At 41.0% G+C, this 21,568-nt stretch overlaps 1 protein-coding gene across 2 annotated transcripts in view; it reads right to left on the reverse strand.

The window, feature by feature from the left end:
- NPHP1 (nephrocystin 1) overlaps positions 1-21,568 on the reverse strand; it is a 37,435-nt gene that overhangs the window by 14,645 nt on the left and 1,222 nt on the right. For both annotated transcript variants that reach the window (XM_084624671.1, XM_084624672.1), the window contains exons 2-14: positions 20,681-20,754; positions 18,140-18,200; positions 16,989-17,125; positions 15,826-16,051; positions 14,096-14,197; positions 13,165-13,265; positions 12,621-12,663; positions 12,191-12,275; positions 11,489-11,583; positions 10,055-10,183; positions 8,896-8,970; positions 6,921-7,031; positions 3,922-4,004 (exon numbers count right to left, since the gene is read on the reverse strand). In XM_084624671.1, coding sequence (XP_084480797.1) covers positions 3,922-4,004; positions 6,921-7,031; positions 8,896-8,970; positions 10,055-10,183; positions 11,489-11,583; positions 12,191-12,275; positions 12,621-12,663; positions 13,165-13,265; positions 14,096-14,197; positions 15,826-16,051; positions 16,989-17,125; positions 18,140-18,200; positions 20,681-20,754 — 1,322 coding nt within the window. The remainder of the gene's footprint in view (positions 1-3,921; positions 4,005-6,920; positions 7,032-8,895; positions 8,971-10,054; positions 10,184-11,488; positions 11,584-12,190; positions 12,276-12,620; positions 12,664-13,164; positions 13,266-14,095; positions 14,198-15,825; positions 16,052-16,988; positions 17,126-18,139; positions 18,201-20,680; positions 20,755-21,568) is intronic.

Raw genomic sequence — 21,568 nt, forward strand, 5'->3', positions numbered from 1 at the left:
AAAATGAAATTAACAAAAAATTCATCATGTTTTCCTTCCCAAAAACCTATATATCTGCAGTCTGAACAAAGGTCTCGTCTCACTCACACATTCACAAATCGCAGTCTTCGTCTTGTGTCAATTGTATTTGTTCATTCAAACAGCAACCAAAAGGTATTTATAAAAATACACTTTAATAATGTGAAACTGATTGTGTTGACACTGCTCAATCATTCAGAGATGACATTTCTAATGGACAATTCTAGACTCAACTTTCTGACATTTCTCACGTTTCAATAAATTTGGTAACTTAACAGGCTCAAGATTTCTGCTCACTTACTACTTGATACTTCTACTACTACTTGAGAAATTTTAAAATTTGTATAACTTAAGTTAGGCTCCTAACTCCACAGTGACTTTGGTGCCTAAAGTGAATCTCCTGAAACCATATTTAATTTAGGCATCTAAATATTAATTCATGAATCAAACTTTAGCCATCAAAGCTTTAAAGTTTTCAGCCTGAAGATAAACATGTAGTTTCAAAATTCTAGACTCTGTATTTACAGCACTGTATTAGCAGCAGGGCAGGACATGAGTCTTATGGAAGGATCACCAACAGAGAAAAGAAAGAGAAGAAAACTGTTTTCTCTTGTGCTGTATGCTTTTTATTGTTAAAAGGATTATTGACAGAGCAGACACTAGATTTCTTTTTTATTCTTCAAAGCTCATTTCATCTTCTACCCTATTTTACTCCATTTGTCAAAGCAGATATACCATTTATGGGAGACAGAGCAAACAATGCAATCAGCCAATAAAACATTCATTATGCACAGGAGGAAACTGCACATGTACAAGCAAGATTTTTTTTAAATGGTTTGGACCATTTTAGATTTGAGTCAGGCTAGACTGAGCCATATTTCAAACAGCTCAGCATATGTCACTATACTTTATACACCCATTTAGCAAGTGTGATATCTCAGAAGCTGCTGACAGAGTGGATACGTAACAAATGACCCCAAGTTTCAGTTCTAATCCCATTCCATTCAGTTATTCCACTGTTGGGTCTTTTGGCATAATTTGACTCAACCTAGAAGAACATGTGGCTAGAAAGGCATGCTCTACAGGACACTTTCTTGGGATGAGCCCACAGAGTATAAAACCAAAAGAACGTCAGTGTCTGAAAGTGCTGTTAAATTTGATTAGTCAGTTTTGTCTTGCTTGGCCTTTTTTATTGAAGTACTGAAAGAAACAAACTGTATGTTTACAGCTGTGAATGCTGGGCAACAATATTCATACTGCAGTAAAACCCCAACTCAAAATGACTTCACATCTCACCTATCGTTTTAGGGTTGATACCATTTTGGAAGGAGAAGAAAGGAATGTGCACCTATATGAGAGAAGGACAGAAAGTGCAGGTGTTGATAATGCAACCCAGAGGTGTGTCTGTTTGCACAGTTTTACTCTTAGAAACTGCTAGTTATTGCATACTTATTGCTAACATTTCAAATCGATATAATTTATTGTCTTTGTAAGGAGGACTAGCCATGGCATTGGAGTGCAGTGAGGTTATAAAACCAATACTTAAACTATCCTGAGAAGCAGTGATTCCGAAAAGGATTTGGGAGTCATGGTGGATAATCAGCTGAACATGAGCTCCTGGTGCGATGCTGGGGCCAAAGGGATAATGCCATCCTGGGATACATAAACAGGGGATTCTTAAGTAGAAGTAGAGAGGTTGTTTTACCTCTGTATTTGGCCCTGGTGTGACCACTGCTGGAATACGGTGCCCAGTTCTGGCGCCCACAGTTCAATAATGATGTTGATAAACTGGAGAGGGCTCAGAAAAGTGCCACAAGAATGATTAGATTGGAAAAAATGCCATATAGAGTCCTAGATCGTAAGGCCAGAAGGGACTTCCTTTATATCACAGACCTCTAATCTGACCTCCAGTATATCACAGCCCACTAAACACCACCCAGCACCCGCACACTAAACCCAACAACTGAAATTAGACCAAAGTATTACAGCCCAAAGGAGACTAGACCACTATGTGCCACAGGCAGAGAATAGGAGGGACCAAAGCCACCGCAATGGCACGAAAATGATTAAATTAGATAAATGTCGATAATCCTGGCATATGACCCACACCAACACTCTGCAGAGGAAGGCGATAAAACTCCAAGGTCACTGCCAATCTGACCTGGGGGAAAATTTCTTCCTGACTGTAAGGATCCACAGACTAGAACCTAGGTCTGCAGAGCCTGAGATCACTAACATTCCCACAGTGCTACTGGGAGGCCATGTAGAGCCCTAACCAGGGAGCATGGGGAGTAGGAGCCACAGGAAGTACTGCCCAAGGGACCCAGAGTGACAATACTCTGCAGCCCTCTGACTGGCCAATTGCACTATTTAACCCTGGAGGGTGCCCCAGGAAGCTGTCTGGGCAACCCACCCAGACTTCTGGCCTGCTGCAACTCCAGATCTCACCTCATCTCCTGATCTCCAGTCTCTGACCCCAGCTCAACATTGACCCTGACTCTTGCCTCCTGACCCCAGCTGGTGCTATCTCTGATCTCCAGTCTGCAACGCCAGACTGACTCTGACCCCAACTCCTGCTTATGGAACCCAGCCTTAGCGATTCCCCAACCCCTGCTCACCAACTACATTCCTTGATGTGTGAATCCCAGCTCAGCTGTGACTGCTGAGCCTGATTGCCTATGCCCTGGTCCCCTACGCTAACCCCACTTATGGTGATCAGTTAGCCCCAGAGCACGTGACCAAGAACCAGCCAGCCAAGCATTGAGAGAGAGAGAGAGAAGTGCTTCGTGCCACCTCAGAGCCATGGCACACCCTGTCCAGTGTTCCATCTCCAGCTGTGGCCATCTCTGATCCTTCATAGGAAGGAGACCAAAAAAACCCAGAATACATGGGTGGGGGGGCGTGCAGGGGGGAATAATCCCTTCTTGACCCCTATAGGTGGCTGTCTGAAGCCCTGAAGCATAAGCTTTTGGAATATTAGACATAAACCTGTAAACAAAAGACATAATGATAGGAGCTCAATCTATTCAGTTTAACAAAGAGAATGATAATGAGTGACTTGATCACAATTTATAAGTACCTGCATGGGGAACAAAAATTTAATAATGGTCTTTTCAGTCCAGCAGACAAAGATTTAACAAGATCCAAAGGCTGGAAATTGAAGCTAGACAAACTCAGACTGGAAACAAGGTGCAGAATTTTAACAGTGAGGTTAATTAACCATTGGTACAACTTACCAAGAGTTGTGTGGATTTGCCATCACTGACCATTTTTAAATCAAGACTGGATATTTTTCTAAAACAATTTCTCTAGTTCTAACAGGAATTAATCCAGGGCAGTTCTATGGACTAGATGATCAGAGTGGTCCCTTCTGGCCTTATAGACTATGGATCTATGAAAAAGTTAAAGTGACTAAATTGATTTTCACTGTCTAGGCCAAGAGAAATGCAAAAATATAAACTGAGTGTCAAGGGGATTAATAAATTGGATTTTTAATTTTTTCCCACTTAACCTAATATCTCTGTAGTAATCTAGATAAAAAAACAATCATTCCGTAAACAAAGATTTGCAAAATACACTTGCATTTGCGAATACAGACTAACACGCTGTTACTCTGAAATCTGATTCCAGTTTTTGGATACTTAATTTTGAGCCTTTGAAGGGTGGGATAATTAGTACAAAACTATTCTGATTAGAAGTTCCAGCATCACCTGAATATTAGAATCCCAAATCTGATTAATTTTTCTGCAATTAAATACATATGCCCTTATACATACAGTTAATACATGTGAAATTCCAGCTCTACTGCTAACTGCAACAAGAATTTTTACATCAAAAATGCAAGCAAAAGTATGAGTTTAAAAAAGAATCTTCATACTCTGAGAGAAAATACAGCCCACTTACTTGGAAGAAACTGGAATTCCACTGGAGTCGAAGAGTTTTAGAAATGTCCAACCACAGCTTAACTCTCCTCTTTCACCAGTTGACTAGAAAGTAATAGAAGAATAAAACTTCTTATTCAGCCAGCTAAAAATAGAAAACTTAAGAGATGAATGACATTTTGTTGAACCACAGATAAAAGATCTCCCTTAAAAATATACAAGGTTCCAGAACTTTGTAAATATACCTTGAAAATTTCAGGGGATTGAGTATTGATCACAACATTTTTGAGTGTCTTTTGCCCTAACCTTGTGTGTGTTATGTATGTGTTTGCAAGCAACCAAAAAGTTAAATAGAGATTATGGGCCTGATTTTCAAATAAAGGTTGGGCTGGAATTAGACAATTGTGCAGCTATTATCACAACATGAAAATATCTGTCCAGTTGTGTGTCCAAAGTTACCCTTAGTCTACGGTGAACTTAAAAAAATACAAACAACAAATCCACTCACCCACAGGCCTTTGAAATTGCATTACCAGACAAACAACCACCACCACTAGTTAAACTGGAGTTGAGGTTGAGAATTCATAACAGTACTTTAAGAGTGTCAAAACCTTACAAAAATGTTGTAATTATAAAAAACAAGCTTTAGAAAGCCAGGAAATTCAAAGAGAAGATTAATTCTAAAGAAAGCAAGACATTAAAGACTTGCCTACACAGCACCAGCAAAGCACACTGGGTTAACATGACTAGCTTAACACAAGCTAAGTACCTTTTACTGGCAGGGTCTACATGGGGCGGGTAGAGTGCAACACATTACTAAAAAAAGAAAAGGAGGACTTGTGGCACCTTAGAGACTAACCAATTTATTTTAGCATCAGCTTTCGTGAGCTACAGCTCACTTCATCGGATGCATACTGTGGAAAATACAGAAGATGTTTGTTTTTATACACACAAATCATGAAAAAATGGGTGTTTATCACTACAAAAGGTTTTCTCTCCCTCCACCCCACTCTCCTGCTGGTAATAGCTTATGTAAAGTGATCGCTCTCCTTACAATGTGTATGATAATCAAGGTGGGCCATTTCCAGCATAAATCCAGGGTTTAACAAGAACATCTGAGGAAGGGGAGGGGGGGTGAGGGTTAGAGATAATCAAGGTGGGCCATTTCCTCAGACGTTCTTGTTAAACCCTGGATTTGTGCTGGAAATGACCCACCTTGATTATCATACACATTGTAAGGAGAGCGATCACTTTACATAAGCTATTACCAGCAGGAGAGTGGGGTGGGGGGAGAGAAAACCTTTTGTAGTGATAAACACCCATTTTTTCATGATTTATGTATATAAAAACAAACATCTTCTGTATTTTCCACAGTATGCATCCGATGAAGTGAGCTGTAGCTCACGAAAGCTTATGCTCAAATAAATTGGTTAGTCTCTAAGGTGCCACAAGTACTCCTTTTCTTTTTGCGAATACAGACTAACACAGCTGTTACTCTGAAACAACACATTACTGCACTTCACAAATCTCACTCCTCTGGCATACTTTGCTGCACCATGTGGACAAGCCCTCAATAAGGAAATGCATAGTTGCAAAGCCTCCAAACAACCTCTAATGATACCCTGAGAAAAAAAATTAATTGAGTAAAGCTTATCAATCTATAACAACCATCTTTTATGATATCAGTGACCACAAACACTAGAATATTTTACTTGTAATGGAGGCAGTGTTACTTGGTGGACAGAGCACTGGAGGAGTCCTATTCCCAGCTCCATCACTGGCCTGCTGGGTGACCCTGAGGGAGTCACTTTGCCTCTCTGTGCCTCAGTTTCCCCACATGTAAAATGGAGCTAATGATCCCTACCTTCTTTGTAATTTGCTTTGAAATCAACAGATGGAAAGTGCTATACAAGAGCTATGTATTATTAAGACCAATAGGGTGTTTGCACAAACTCTAGCCCTTATACAACCATATTCTAGCCACACATCCTTAATAAAATCCTGACTAGACAAATAGCATAATGAAGGCCATCATTCCCCAATAGGTCCCTCCAGACCGCCAATGATCAAAAGACACAGAGCTAGTCTATTTATATATACAATTCTCCTAGACCTAGACCATGAGATGATACCGGCTACAGGGGGACAGAGGGGTGGGGAATCATGGTTAATGTAGTGACTCAGCAGAGCAGGACTATATGACCAATGTGGAACTTGTTATATTCTGCCCTGAAACAATGGCAAAAAGTACTGCTAGACAGAGGAACAAGTGATTCTTCAGAGCCAATATTTCATGAACCTTCAGAAATGAAAGCTAGGAATCTCTGCTTTCCAGCAGTGTAATTATTTGTTTTTATATCTCAGAGTTCATGGGAGCTCATGCCTCTGATAACTGGTTCTCTGCACATCACCCTCTAGTCTCAATCCTTATAAGTACCCAATCAGACAGACAGTAACCACTGGAGCTAGAAACCAGTACGTTATACATTTTTGAAAGAGTTTGCAATTTCAGCTTTCAAATTATATAAAAGATTATTCTTGAATGATTTGATTATGAGCTATTAATCATGCCAAAATTGGAAGGCAATGGGGAAAGCAAGATGATAACCAGAGTGACAAGAAATTGGTCCTTAATAATCACAATTAATGTCAGATCTTTGGAAGACCAATAAAAATGTTTTCAGGACAGGTAAAACTTTCTGATGACCAGTGATCAGAAAGAGAAAGTGTTCTGATCGCTAAACAAGGATCAAAAACTACCTCTCTATTCCTCCACAGATGGTAGTGGGTGGGGTGAGATGGATATTATACCTTTTCTGTGGAGAAATAGGACTTCAGTTTCCATTGCTGTCAATCTAACATTTGACTAGCACTAAAAATCACTTTAAAAAACTGAGTAAATCCAAGGAAAAATAAAAAACAAAGTTTTCTATTGTACTACAATTATTTGATGTTGAGATTCTGGAAGTAATAATAATAAAACATTCAGTTTTGAAAATGTATCCATCTTTATATGCTTACATTGCGAATATAAGTGATGCCAAGTTCAAATAATATACCAATGTCTGGAGATGAAGAATTGGACCTGATAAAACAGTCACCATCAAGCAAGCTGGGTAAGATGCCTGTTACCTAATAAATTAAAACAAAAATAAGATGTGAGTGTAGATCTTCAAGATTCCAATTTTTAAAAACCTCTGAATACATTGACTCTAGCATCTTCTATAAAAGACTCAATCTCATTATTCATCATTTTCTTTTAACTAAAAAGATTCAATTTAAGGCAAAAATACTGTTCTGTTTTTCCATAAAATGCTGCTAATCTGTAAAAGTAACTCCTTTAGTAATAATCGGCTCTCAAAGCATTTTACAAATAAGAGATGATTTTTCCCACCAGAGAAACACAGCCACCATTGGAGTTAACATACAGCAGCAATTTGACAGCGTACAGTGATCCTACACAACATCAGCTGAAGGCAGGTTATCAGTCATAAGCTACGATAATGAAAATACAAAGGAAGTTTATTCACAGCAGCATTCTCCTCCTTTCCATTCCTAATAACACATTCTCGTGTCCAAGTTTATACGGAATCCAAGCACAGAGTGCCACCTGCTGAATAACTAACATCAGTTCCTCACAGCATTTCCTTGGTACACACACAACTTTATTTGTCCGGATTCGATTTAAACTGACAGATGTTGTCAAATGTCAATTTCAACTTCACACTGAAATCGACAAAAAAAAGTTATCCATGGGCAACAGACAGCACAAGTACGGCCTCCCCCGCGCACCTTGTGCCTGCAAGAATGGCATGTCGCCGACCCTACAGCAACACACAGGGCTCTCTGCTGCCTGCTGTCACATGAGTGAATAAGTGAGCAGAGCCGTGACTGCAGAGCTGCATGGCTACAGAGCTGGTGACAATGAATCCCTGCAGATGCAAGGTGTGGGGGAGGGTATGGTCCTGGCCGGCCAGAGCAGAGACCCCCTGGTCAGGACCGGGAAGAGAAGGACAAGCCCTCAGCCATGGGGGAGGCCATCCTGCTGCTGAATGGCTCCTCCCTAACCCCAACACTATCCTCCCTTAATTTTCCACAACTGTAAAAATAAAAATAATTAAAAATTGATAAAAATAATAAAAATCAATATTGTTGAAACCGAAAAAAAAATGGAATTCTGCCAAGCAGACACCTAACCCAGTCCTGATTAGCTAATAAAACCTTATCAGTTCCACTCTGAGGTGGTGCAGCTGTGGGCCTTACAACATTTACCGTATCTTCGCTATACTGTACTTGTGACCTTGGGTATGTCACTTCATCTGCGCGCATCAGTCTTTCCACAGGTAAAGCAGGAATTACAATGCATTACAATGCAGGAATTACAATGTACTCCTTGTGGCACCTTAGAGACTAACCAATTTATTTGAGCATAAGCTTTCGTGAGCTACAGCTCACTTCATCGGATGATCTAAGGTGCCACAAGTCCTCCTTTTCTTTTTGCGAATACAGACTAACACGGCTGTTACTCTGAAACCTGTGATTTTGTAGGTTTTGAGATCTATGGGTGGAGACTGCTAGGTATTATCATTAACATCACATACTTCCCCCAAACTGAAAATGTATTGGGTCAGATCTGTGGGCCCAGAGAAATTGGAACAGTCTTGACTTAAGTGAGCCAACAGAGACCCTGTGTTAGGGCCCAATCCTGCAAACATTCCCAAGCAGAGTGCTTTAGGGTTACTGGGTACTAAGTGCTATACTCAATAGCAAGTATTTGCAAGATACATCCCTTCACTCAGAGCTAATGCTTTTGAGGGCTAAATGCCTCAGGCACAGTACAATTAGTCCCATTTTTACCTTTCCAATATATGAAGAAAATGTAAGAAGACTAAAAGTGAGATGAGCCTATTAGCTGACAACATCTAAATACGCTGTATTACAATTAGCAGATACACACACATACTGGCCAAGTCCATTTGCTATGCTATATACCTACCCGTGGAGAGAAGGTCCATGTTTTGGGATTTTTAGGTTGCCATGTAGCTCTAACTGTATGAATGTTACTCAGTACCTAAAATGAGATAGGAAATTATGGTGGGGAAAATATTAAAAACTAGTTTTCTGGAAAATGATGTAGCTCTAAGAAAATACAGTATCATGCAAGGCTAGTCCAGCACTCTGCATTGCAATGCAGGATCAGACCATGTCTGTCCTTCACCCTTCTTAGCTAGGACGTGTTAAGAGCACTGCTGAGGAATCATATTCCCTGAAAGAAGAATCACCAAGCACAGCACAGCCTCTCTAGCAATTTAGCAGCAGCTGCAGAAGGTGCAGTGGGACATTCCCTTGGCCATGAACATACATGATTTGATGTAGGGGGTGAGAATAGTGGGGTGAAATGAATGAGGAGAGTCCTCTGAACTCTGAGGAATCCACAGAGGTTGGTGACAGATTATAAAAGGTTTTCAGAATTTTGAAACTCTGGATTATAAGATTTTTATTCATCTGGATTTAAGAAATTAATGTTTTGTCTATAATTTATACAATGGTATAAGTATGCTTGGTGCTTTTTAGACAAACAGAATCAAATTTGTACTGAAAATTTATTTACTAAAATAATGTGAGTTTACATAAAGCTCTTTAAAAAAAAAAAGTATCTGAAATTGGCCCAGTTACAGTCAGTTTATATATTTCATTTCATATTACTTTTTTAAAGGTGTGTAAACTGCAATTAAGATGAAAGTACAATTGTACTCCAAAAAGTGACTGTAAAAAATAGCACTTACTCAGCAGATCTGTTTCTTGTGTGTAAAAAGCATCATAAATGGGTTAAATGAAATTGGGGATCTAGGGTAAAATTTTCAAAAGAATCTAGGTGACTTAGAAGTTAAGTCCCATTTTCAAAAGTAACTTAGGCATTTAGAAGTCCAAGTCCCCTTGACTTTCAATGAGACTCGGTCTCCTAAATGTTTCAGTCACTTTTAAAAATGGAACTTAACCTCCTCCATCACTTAGGCACTTTTGAAAATGTTACCCATCATAAGAGGCAGCCCAAATGTGATCATTTTAAATCCATTCAGAAATCCCTTAAATATATCATGTTTTAACCTCACTATTTCTGGAATGTTACGTTTTATTGCATCAGAGCAACTCACCCTGTTACCATCAAAAAGACAGAGTCGAACATGTCTACTGAGAACCTGTATGCTCACTCCTGGAAGAGGAATCATTTTACAACTCCATAAAGTTAAAATCAGTGACACTCGAGTTGGTCTTGGCTGAATCTATGAATCGGACAAAATAATAAAAGAGAGAATTAAATCTACATGGTCCTCCTAAATATAGTAGTGTCTCTGTGTGTGTGTATGTGTGTAGCACAAGTGGCAACAGCAAAGCTTTTCCGCAATATCTCAACCCTTTTGTGGAGAGACCCCTTCTAGGGGACAAGTCAGTCTCCATGCCATTCAGCTCTTGGCCGTTCTGCTCAGACAACAAGTGTGCTAATTAATGTTAAGTGTGATGGTGCTTTTCTGAACACAGGTCTACCAGGGTCTGGCTTGAGACTAGCTCTATTTCACCTCCATCAAGTTATCACACAGTATTTTTATAAAAAGCCATCTAACAAGCCCAGGCAAAAAGCACTCTCAAGTTACAGTTAAGGTTGGACACAGGCCACTTATTTGCACAACACAGATTGTTTTTAATAACTACAAACATCTGAAGCTTAACCGCCATGCCACAGCGGGCAGGATACGCCAACTCCATCCCACTCACCCTTCAGTTTTGTCCACAGACCCACGCTCCAGATACAGGCCAAAGTTCAACACTCTTCCATATCCATCCTGAACATGTACCAGGAGTCTGTGTCCTATAATGTACCCTCAGACAAGACACAGGGCTGAGAACATCCTGTCTATCCAACATAAGCTGGAATGGTTGGCACAGATCATCTCTTTGTCTTACGGCAATGACATTGTATTGTAATTCACATCCATAACGTGGAAGATGCAAGTTAATTTAATGTGACAAACAGTAGGTTCTCCCATTGATAACAAGATAAGCAAAGACCCAGGAGGAAGTCTGGCATTTCAATTTTCTGAGCTACTCTCTTCTAAATGCCGGGCTTATACACATTTTTGCCACTACAATATTCAAATGATGTTGCAAAGTTATGTTAGAAAATGAACCAAAACGTCACAGTGAGAAACAACTATTTAACTGAACTGAGGGATTTCACAATGTCAGACAAAAGTTTAAGATCTAACTAAAAGATTAGTTCAGCCTTGTACAGCTGTTTCACCTGGAAGACAGGAAAGCAACAGGTATGCTCAGCTGGAATTGGCTCTGATCTGGGGGCTGACATCACATGTTTCTTTTGATGTTCTGTCTGTCAGCTAGTAGGATGAGATGATATCTACTGCCTGGAATGCCCAGGAGTGACACAGAAGAATGTTAACATTTATCTCACTTCAATATTTACTAATAACATGATATTTGTTTTGTGGGCTCTGGACCTCTTCATCTAAAGACTCTGGTCATCTATCCTGAAAGTGATAGCGTTCAGAGCTTTATCAACAGAAATTACTTACAGTGTCTTTTTCAGGGCTCCACACTATGTCTTTGAAAGCCAGTTGTGAAGGAGTCAATTCAGGCTGTATGAAGTAACTGGCTTGAAACTGATTCCCTAGAAAAACAACCTTTTAATGTTTTATTATATTGTTTATACTCCCTCACCCATCTCTCCTAATGGCATAGATTCAATTTAGTTATAGATTTCGTCATCACAAGGAAACATCCATCTATGGAACACAGTGTTTTCTACCCAGACCATCTTATTTCTTAGGACAAAAGGAAATCAAAAAGTACGATTAATAAAAAACATTGCTATCAACATTCTTCAAGTGCCCTCTTAAAGAAATGAAGTCCACAATTAAGCTATGGTTACAGAAATTGTGGCAGGGGAGGGGGAAAAAAGGCTTTTTAGTATTCTTATCCTACACTGCCTACAAGAACTGCTTTGGAGATTTCTCCCCTTCCAGGGGTGAAATCATCAAGGTCACAGGGAGTTTTGCCATTAACTTCAGTGGGGCCAGGATTTCACCCCAGATGAATAAAGAAAGAAACTAAGAAGACTCCTACACACTACTGAGTCATATACAACCAGTATGGGCAACCAATCATAGATAATTTAAAATGAAAGAGACTTTTCTTAACAGACAAGTAATTTGGACCAGAAACTCATCACAGATGATAATGAATCCTGCACTGCAATTACTGCAAGAAAATCTTACCTTCTTCTAAGAGCTGGGAGAGAGTTGATGGTCGGAATCCTGCAGGAACAGCTCCCATGGTTGCTAACACATCAATGGTATTATTCTGCTCAAAACATAAGATCAGTTTTTTTTCTAAATTTGCTGCAGTTTTCACTAACCACCAACTAGCTTATGTCCTTATCCTAACTTCCAATCCCAGGGCAGCCAATCACGAAGGAGAACACACAAATCTTGGGATTCAGTCACCTGTTCCCCTAAGTTATCTTAAGAGCTATTTTGGCCTCTCAGCACAAAACATCCTTAGACTGACCTCATGGATGATTACACACAATCTCCCATTTTGCTATACCACACTGACAGAACTTGCTTTGTAGAGAAACAGTGTAGTCACAAATTACACTGACATTACAACATTAAGGTAATATTACAAGAAATATGGTATACCCACCTCTGTGATAGCTTTTCTAACAGCACTCCAGTGAGAATCTGTTCTGCAGGTAGGGTGGGGAATAAAAGGATATAAAGCAAAACAATATGAATGCATTGCCAACATATGGATGCATAATGAACAATTACTATATCTATAAGACACATGTATCTGTCTCTGAATGGTGGAAGTCTAGTACATCAGGTGGATGTGCCCATCAACAGGTAGCTGGGAAACACATTACTATTTTGCACTCTGTGGAGTGGTTTATGAAGCTGGGACAGCAGCCACTCTTTGGCTGCATGAGGCAAAAAATCAAAAAGCAAAAAAAAAACATAGTAAAGAAAGAAATGACTGGAAGTTTAAAGCAAAGTTCAAACTGGAAATCTACACAATAAATACAGCTACCCCTGTACTGAAAAAGCCATTGCTACAGACCAAGAGAAACATAACTAACAAAGTATTACATTTCAAATAATTTACCACCCACATTAAAAAAAATAAAGATGACAAGGGGCGGGGGGTTACATTTCACTTCATTTTCTCCAATGCAATCTCATTTTACCTTTTTTTAATCTCGGTTCTATCTGCTGTTTCATCAACCACCTCTATGTCTTCCTCACTTTCCTCTTCACTTGGCTCTCGGCCAACTCCTTTATTGCATGCCTGTAATTCAGGATTAAAGTTGTCAAGTGTTTTACCTACTTCATAGTTCAGACTTTAAAAACAATATGAGCGCTCATCATGATGTCTCAATAGCTTAGAAGAGGAGCTTAGCTGGTTTTAATGGTCAGTGAACAAAATGACTGACATCTACAGGGTACCAAGAGAATATGATGTTATCCTTGGTTCTGTAGCTAAAGTCAGTCATTTAAAAATTTTTATGGCAGCAAGTTTTTGCCTCTTAAAATAGTAAACAAGAGAGCTCATTTCCAGAGCAAGCTTCCTCAGAGAGGAAAAGGCACCTTAACCTTGAAGTACAAAGTAACCATAGCTACTTGATGTGCTCTGTGATTTGGCCCTGCAAGGGTCTCTCACAAGAGAGAAGAACCAGTGCAATGCAACAAGATACAAAGGATCAGACTTCAGGACAGGACTCAATCTACCCAAGTGGGGTAATTAAATGCAAATTTATGCATCATGTTTTCTCATTAGACATCTACCCAATTTAAGTGCACAAATGCCAGGTATGCACCTAAATAAGTCTCATGGGGCACAAAAACTTTGGTACATAAAGTTAAAAGGAGCTTTTGAAAGTATTCTTTAAGCTCTGAATATGAATTACTCTATAGCACTCCTAGGTATTCACAGCTGCCCTTACATGTCAGACATCATGTTTCAAGGGCTCTGCTTTCATTTACAAAAAATTAACAGCAATATAATTTATCTTTGTGAAGTGAGAAAAAATGCCTTGCTAACCATCTGTAGCTTTATACATCTCACTCATCATATTTCTGATGTACAAATACAAAGGAAGAAGATGGAAGCATACTAACCATGAGATAGGTTTTAGGAACAAGGCCTCTCTCCCCTTTGGAATTTTTAGCCATCCACCAACCATCAGGCTTTTTGTCAAGTATGAGCAACACTTCACCTTTCTTCAGTAATGGAGGGTGGGGGAAAAGAGAGAAGAAAAGAGACAAATGCATTGATATTCAGATGTTTAAAAATTACTCATGGAACAACTGTTGGTCACATTCTGTCTTAGAATAAAATGCAACTGCCTTTTAATTTGTTCTTAAATCTAATATTTATCTAGGACTGGTTTACCCTGATGATTTCAGATTCTGGTTTATCATGAATTCTTTGAAACAACTGCAGTTTTAGTGAACTAGTTTACTTTTCCCTGATATCCTATGGTGGTAAAAGCTCAACTTTATTTTTAGGTAAGAAAAAATACTTAGAAGGCATTTCAGTAGAGTTACAGGCCAAGAATTCTCTAGAATATGCCTCCAAGGTTTCCTCTTGCTCAGCTGTTCTTGAAGGTAGATTTGGGGGAAATGTAAACAAAAGATACTTAACCTTACAGAGTCCGGCCACAAAGGCTCCTTTCTGAGCTCATCTATCAAATATGCTCCTGAGTCAAGAGGAGTGGTTGCTAGATGGTTCCTCACATTCAAAGGGCCAGAAACAAGAGACAGAGGTCCAAACACCCATATGCCACATGGTAGCTCATAACCCCACCATGCTAGTTCATGCTTTGGCATTCTCCAATTTGTTAAAGTGATTTTAAAAGCACGGACTGATTTCACTGTTAAGTGTGCATCTGTAAGGAGTTTTCTTGACTGCTTTGCTCCAAACAGTAGTCTGAAAAAGCTTCATCACAACATTTCCAACCAGATATTACTAACCATTTTTGAAGCACACACACACTGCTCTTTAACAAAGATAAGATACAGCCCAGCCCCAAACAGTTCACAATCTAAGACAGAACATATGACAGCACATCAGATAATGGAGGTTTTGGTCAGTCTTTGTTAAGACCAGTGTAGAAAGGATTCATGGGAAAATGGATATCAAAGGAGTATGGAGGAATGCTTAGTGGACAAAAATAAGAGGCTACCCAAGTTTAAGGGAACATGAAAGGCACAAGGGCAAGAGTGGGAAAAGGAAACAAAGGGAGCAACAAGGAAAGAGAATTAAGAGGGACATAGGAAGGGCTGAGATTTATGTAGAGATCTGAAGATGTGCATAAGGAGTTTGAATTTGATGTGGAAAAAAAAATCAGCAAGTGCAGGGAACTGGGTGTGGTCAGAGCAGCTGGATAGGAGCATTACTCCAGAAGCACTATTTTGTATAGACAAAATAGTCTGACAAGATGGCATGCCTAGAACAGTGGTTCTCCAAATTCTGTACTGGTGACCCCTTTCACACAGCAAGCCTCTGAGTGCGATCCCCCTTATAAATTAAAAACACTTTTAAAACATTTAACACCATTATAAATGCTAGAGGTGAAGTGGGGTTTGGAGGTGGAGGCTGACAGCTCGAGACCCCCCAACTAATAATCTTACAACCCCCTGAGCAGTCACGACCCCCAGTTTGAGAACCCCTGGTCTAGAAGAAGAGATGGGCAATTGGAAAGGAGGGACTGAAGAGAGCAGTGGATTTGCATTAATTTCTTTAATCGGAATTCTGAGGCGTCAATACACACACAGTCATTTATGATATTCGGAGGATGCAGTATGTGTTCAAACACATTTTATAATGTTTTCAAAGATATATGTACCTTAAACGTGAGATCCCCTTCCTGCTGAGCAACAAAATCACCAACTGTGATACATTCTTTAATTGTTGGTTGATCTTCCAATTCATCGTCATCATCCTCTTCTTCATCATTATCATCATCCTCATCCTCCTCTTCAGCATCTTCCTCCCCACTACTTTCTTCATCCTCCTCCTCCTCTTCCTCATTTTCCTGTTCTGTTTGAGGACTATTTTGACATTTCCCATCTCTGCACAAGACAAACGATACCCCACGTTTACCACAATTTCTTATTTTAATGGGTCACCTCCAGATTATTCTACAGCAGATAAATGAGAATTACTTTCCTTATCATTTAGCATCTCTGAAGTTACCTTGCAGCAGGGTTCTCATTCCTGGGTCTCAGCTTCCTAGCACAAGAGGCAGAAATTCCCAAACTCTAAAGGTGTGCAGTGGTCCCTATGGGCAGGGGTTGCAATCCAGCAGATAAACGCCCTTTCCCAACCCCTGATGGTCACATTCTATTTTGGACCTAACCACAACCCATGGAATCTTCTAGTCAGATCCTTCTTGTCTGCAGTCAACAAAACTGCTCCCCACAGGAGCTGTGCATCTTCAGCCTTCACAGTGCCTACCTACTTACAGTATTCTTTTATGTGCCTCTCCCTGCCTTTCAGTCAGGTCTGGCCCTTTTAACGTTTTGGTTTATTTTTCTGACCCCACATTCCTGATCCTCAATTTTCCCTAAGTGCAAAGAGGGCTCCAGCCTCCAGGAACCCCAGAGAAACCTCTTTCCCATGGCACTGCTCCCCAGTTTAGCAACTTGTGCTTTTCTTTGTTCTTGGTGCTAGAACGCTTGGGGCATAAAGAAGAAAGTTTTCTCTGAGGGAATAGGTGAGCAGTGGCCCATGCTTCAATGTCTGGAAGGGGCATACTGTAAAAAGACAAAAATGAAAAGGATATGAATGCTATAGTGACCACATTTCAGAACAGTTGATATGGAATTTTTTGGTATTTTATCTTCAGCTTCTGTCATATGAGAATGAGTCTGTTTCAGCTGTACAAATGAATACATTTTTATAAGAGTATGAAAACAAGCTCTATGGGTATAAAACGCAGCCACCTGTTCCCTAATATTTCTTAACAATAGGCTAATTAAAATGTATTTGCCTGTTTATACTACTTACACATTGTAACCCTTGCTCACATTGTCCTGACTCAGGACTGCAGCAAGTTTCTGTAGCTGCTGAGAGAGTGTTAACAATTGTTTTTCTTCCTCTTCTTTTCTCTGATTATAATTCCCCACAGGAGCAGGCTCATCAGCCTAAGAAAGAAGAATACACCAAACTGCTGAAGGAGTCAAATGACGCTAAACCCTCAATTAAAAAATTGTGGTTTCTAATCATTTATGCCAGAATGCACAAAAGGAGTTAGGCGCTAACTCCTTGTTTTGGCACCACTGTAATGCACAACCCCCCCGCACCACCACCACCAAATCCTGCAGGTGCCTAAATTCACTCAGCACCTAAGTTGCTGCAGTAAAAGTTCCCTAGGCCCCTAAGTTTCCATCTCTGGGCTTGCACAGTACTGCCTCCCTCTAAGCATCTGGGCACCTATCTTCTGCCTAAGCCCCAGAGCAATTCACAAACCAGGGGAAGATAAGTATTCAGCCACCTAAGTCACATGCAGGGCCTGATCCAGTAGGCGTGCTCAGAGGCCACCTACTGGATCAGGCCATTCCACTGAGTTCACATAAAACAGCCAGAGGTGGGCAGGGGAGGGGGGCGGAGAAGGAGGAATATTAGGATTGAATGCATTCAGGCCTTAGCGCTCTCAGCTAATTTTAACTTCTTGCTTGATCAATATGTTCTAGCTTCTTGCCTTGATATCATTTAAGTAACTAAGCGTGGGGATGGCCATTTTCCCATTTCCTGTTTAGATAATATCAGCCCTGAAATCTATTACTATAAAGTTTCCTTAATATTTTTCTAGATCTTCCATCTAGCCAAGAGGGGGGTGAAAATCTATATTCTTATTCTTCAATTCCATGATATTTTCCTATTAAAAAACCCACTAGAATATTAAGTAATGTTAAGAAACACTTAAACCACAGAACTTTACATTATAAGGCATACAGAAAAATATATAATTATTTAATATTAGACTAATCCCAAAGGACCTCAGTCAAGATCAGGGCCCAGACAGACTAGCTGCTTTACAAAAAGTCAGGGATGGTGCCTGTCCTGAAGAATTTACAATCTAAGAATATTATCGTTCTCTGAACATTCTGTACAATTTATTTTGGGAAAATAGGAAATGCTTTAACCTCAGAACTTACTTTTTTCAAGTTTTGAAGAACAGATGTATTTTCATCCACTGATTTCTTCAACTCCATACATCTATATTGAAAACAAATGACATAGGTTGTATGATCTCTTCTGATGTATGAACAACTAAAACTGTGTATAGTTTCTGAAACATGTAAGTTAGCCCCCTGATCCTGAAAACACTTATGTACATATGTAACTTTACAAACATGAGTAGTCCCACTTAAGTCAATGGGGCTATTTAGTGCACAAAGTTAAGCATGTAAGTGTTTGCAAGACCTTAGGCAAAGGGGCTTTTCACAGGTGCAAGGACCTGGATTAATCCAGGATCAGGACCTTAGATTTTAAGCTCCTTAGAACAGGGACTTTGCCTTCCTAAACTCTCTGGAACCGTCTATGGTGCTATGTAAATAATAGCATAAGAAACAACAAGTATTTGCCTCGTGGTAGGCTAAAGCCAACATCATCTGACACACAAGCAGAAAGAGATTACAACTTTTTAAAAAACAAAACATTTTTTAAAAGGAGAGCAAGCCACAAGGCATCCATATGTCTTTTTTCACACAATGGAGCCACACACAGAGGTGCCTCAGAACTTTGGCTGGAATAATTTTCACAAGAAGAACGGCATTATAATGAGAGGGAGAAATGATGACTGGACTCAGCACATGGCATTGCAATACATGTGAAATTCATTTACTCAAGCTCTCTTTCCTATGAACAGAGCTACATCTCTCTGCTACAGTTTTGTGCTGCTTTTTCTCCGAGCAAAGTGGTCAATCCACTGCACAGAAGATATACTATGCCTGCCAGGGCTAAGCACCACAAAGTTGAATAGAACACTATCAATTTCAAACTTGTTGTTTTCTCTTGCACGGTATAAACCTGTCAAAAAGACAACATTTTAGCACATCAGAATAAAAGTGCGTTTAAAGGGGTCTCATTGTATTATTAAAAATATTTTGATTCTGTCCTGAGAAAATGAACTCATTTAACAAATATTTTATCTCATATATTTTACCAAAGAGTGCACTGGAAGTGTAGATCCCAGTTCTGCACTGTGTAGCATACAGGCCTGCACCTGCATCGAACCCTGCTGACTCCCATGGGGCTCATGCAGGTGCAGCAATCTGCCTGTGCCCCACACAGCAAGACTGGAGCCTTGCTCTGTTAAATAATAAGAAATAACCTTATACTTGAGCTACAGCCTTCATAGCAGAAATTCTATCCAGCAAGTATCGCATTCCCTGAGCATAAAAAAATATTTTTAAAGTTAAGTAGCATAAGACCTTTTTGAGACCTGTTCATGTCTAAAAGGCTTGATTTTAAATCTTCACTGCATACGTGAATAGTTCTCAATGATGCTTTCTGGTGCGGAGAGTTGAACAGGTTTCTTTCAAAACTATGCAGTTTTGAAAGAAAAAAAATGGTTTTGTGGATGTATAGAAAAACTTTGTTCTACGTTTTAAGCTATATAATTGGCAGAATTGTACTGATGCAGAATGTGATCTGCACAATACTGCAACTAGGGTGTTTATAAGCACACACAAGGTGAAAATGTCAAACACAGCTGTACTACACCATCGTGTCACAGGTGGATTCTCTTCCTTATTTATTTTTAACAGAAAATTAAATGTAAAAGGCTTCTAGTATAGTATTAGTTCACATACAAGAAGTAAAAATATTAAAAATATAAGATTCATGGGGCAACCTTAACTCACTCATACACATACAGTATGCCATATTTAAATCCTTTATTATTTATGTAGTACCAGGGGTGTCCACTAATAGTGCACACAGTCAGGTACTAATTAGGCCACTGAATCCCTGATCCTGCACATACTTCTGCATGTGCTTAACTTTGCTGCTAAGAGTCGTCCTATTGATTTCAGTGGGACTACTCACTGTAGTAAAGTTAAGCACATGCGTAACAGTTTGCAGGATCGGGGCCTAAATGCGTATAATATTTTTGTTTATGCATATGTGGTGTGAGAGAGTTAACATTAACCTCTCATATTTTACCGTTTCCATTGCCTGACTTGGGAGTTCAAATTTGCCACTTCAGAATAGATTTTTATATTTAATGTTTTGATTAACTGAATATTCTAAAATAATTATATTAGGTTCATCAACTGAAGATTCCGATCCATGGATAACAAAGCAAAGGAAAGGAAGAACAGTATATGATCCTCATTTTACAGGTGGGGAAAAGAGGAACAGAGAGGTGAAACAGCTTGACCAAAACTGCATAGGAGGTCAGTGGCAGAACTGGGATTAGAACCCATGTCTCCTGACTCCCAGCTCACTAGTCTACTCTGCCACCCAGTAATTCATTTACATGGGCATCCCTCCACATCCCTGAAGATGAATTTATCAGCAAAATAGATTAGGAAAATTTCTATCAAAACCGGCTACAGCTATCTCTCAGTCGCAAATTGCTTAGCCATGAGATAGCTAATAGAGCATCACACAAATGTTACCGCCACAGCCTAGATTTCAGATACAGCAGTGCGCTTTGTCTCTATGCAGCGTGCACTGTTAGGGTTAATTACCTCTGAAAAAGGTACTTCCTTTTCGCAGGGTCAAGGGCCCCCCTCTCCTTGCTGTCAGAAAGCAGTGCCTCCACCTGCATGGTAAGAGTCCAGCATTCAGACGTGCACAGCAGTGGGCAGACAGGCTCAGTGGCTCAGATATCAAAGTTGTTCCCAACCCCCACCCACAACATCGGGGGCAGACTGGATCCCACCAACCCCACCAGGAGGGGGCACCACTCCCCCTCCACAGAATCCCCCCCCGCCTCTCCAGCAGGGGGCACCGCCCCTCCTGCCCAGACTGGATCCCTCCCCCCGCCCAGACTGGATCCCCCCACCCGCCCAGCAGAGGGCGCCGCTCCCCCCGCCCAGACTGGATCCCCCCACCCGGCCAGCAGAGGGTGCCGCTCCCCCCGCCCAGACTGGATCCCCCCACCCGCCCAGCAGAGGGCGCCGCTCCCCCCGCCCAGCCGAGGGCGCCGTTCCCCTCACCCAGACTGGATCCCTCCACCCGCCCAGCAGAGGGCGCCGCTCCCCCCGCCCAGACTGGATCCCCCCACCCGCCCAGCAGAGGGCGCCGCTCCCCCCGCCCAGACCGGATCCCCCCCCACCCGGCCAGGAGAGGGCGCCGCTCCCCCTGCCCAGACTGGATCCCCCCACCCGCCCAGGAGAGGGCGCCGCTCCCCCCGCCCAGCCGAGGGCACCGTTCCCCTCGCCCAGACTGGATCCCCCCACCCGCCCAGCAGAGGGCGCCGCTCCCCCCGCCCAGCAGAGGGCGCCGCTCCCCCCGCCCAGACTGGATCCCCCCACACCCCACTGGCAGGGGGCACCACTCCCCCCGCCCAGACTGGATCCCTCCCCCCGCCCAGCAGAGGGCGCCGCTCCCCCCGCCCAGACTGGATCCCCCCC

This window comes from Lepidochelys olivacea (genome assembly GCF_965140295.1).
Source record: "Lepidochelys olivacea isolate rLepOli2 genome assembly, chromosome: 3".
Classification (NCBI taxonomy): Eukaryota; Metazoa; Chordata; order Testudines; family Cheloniidae; genus Lepidochelys; species Lepidochelys olivacea.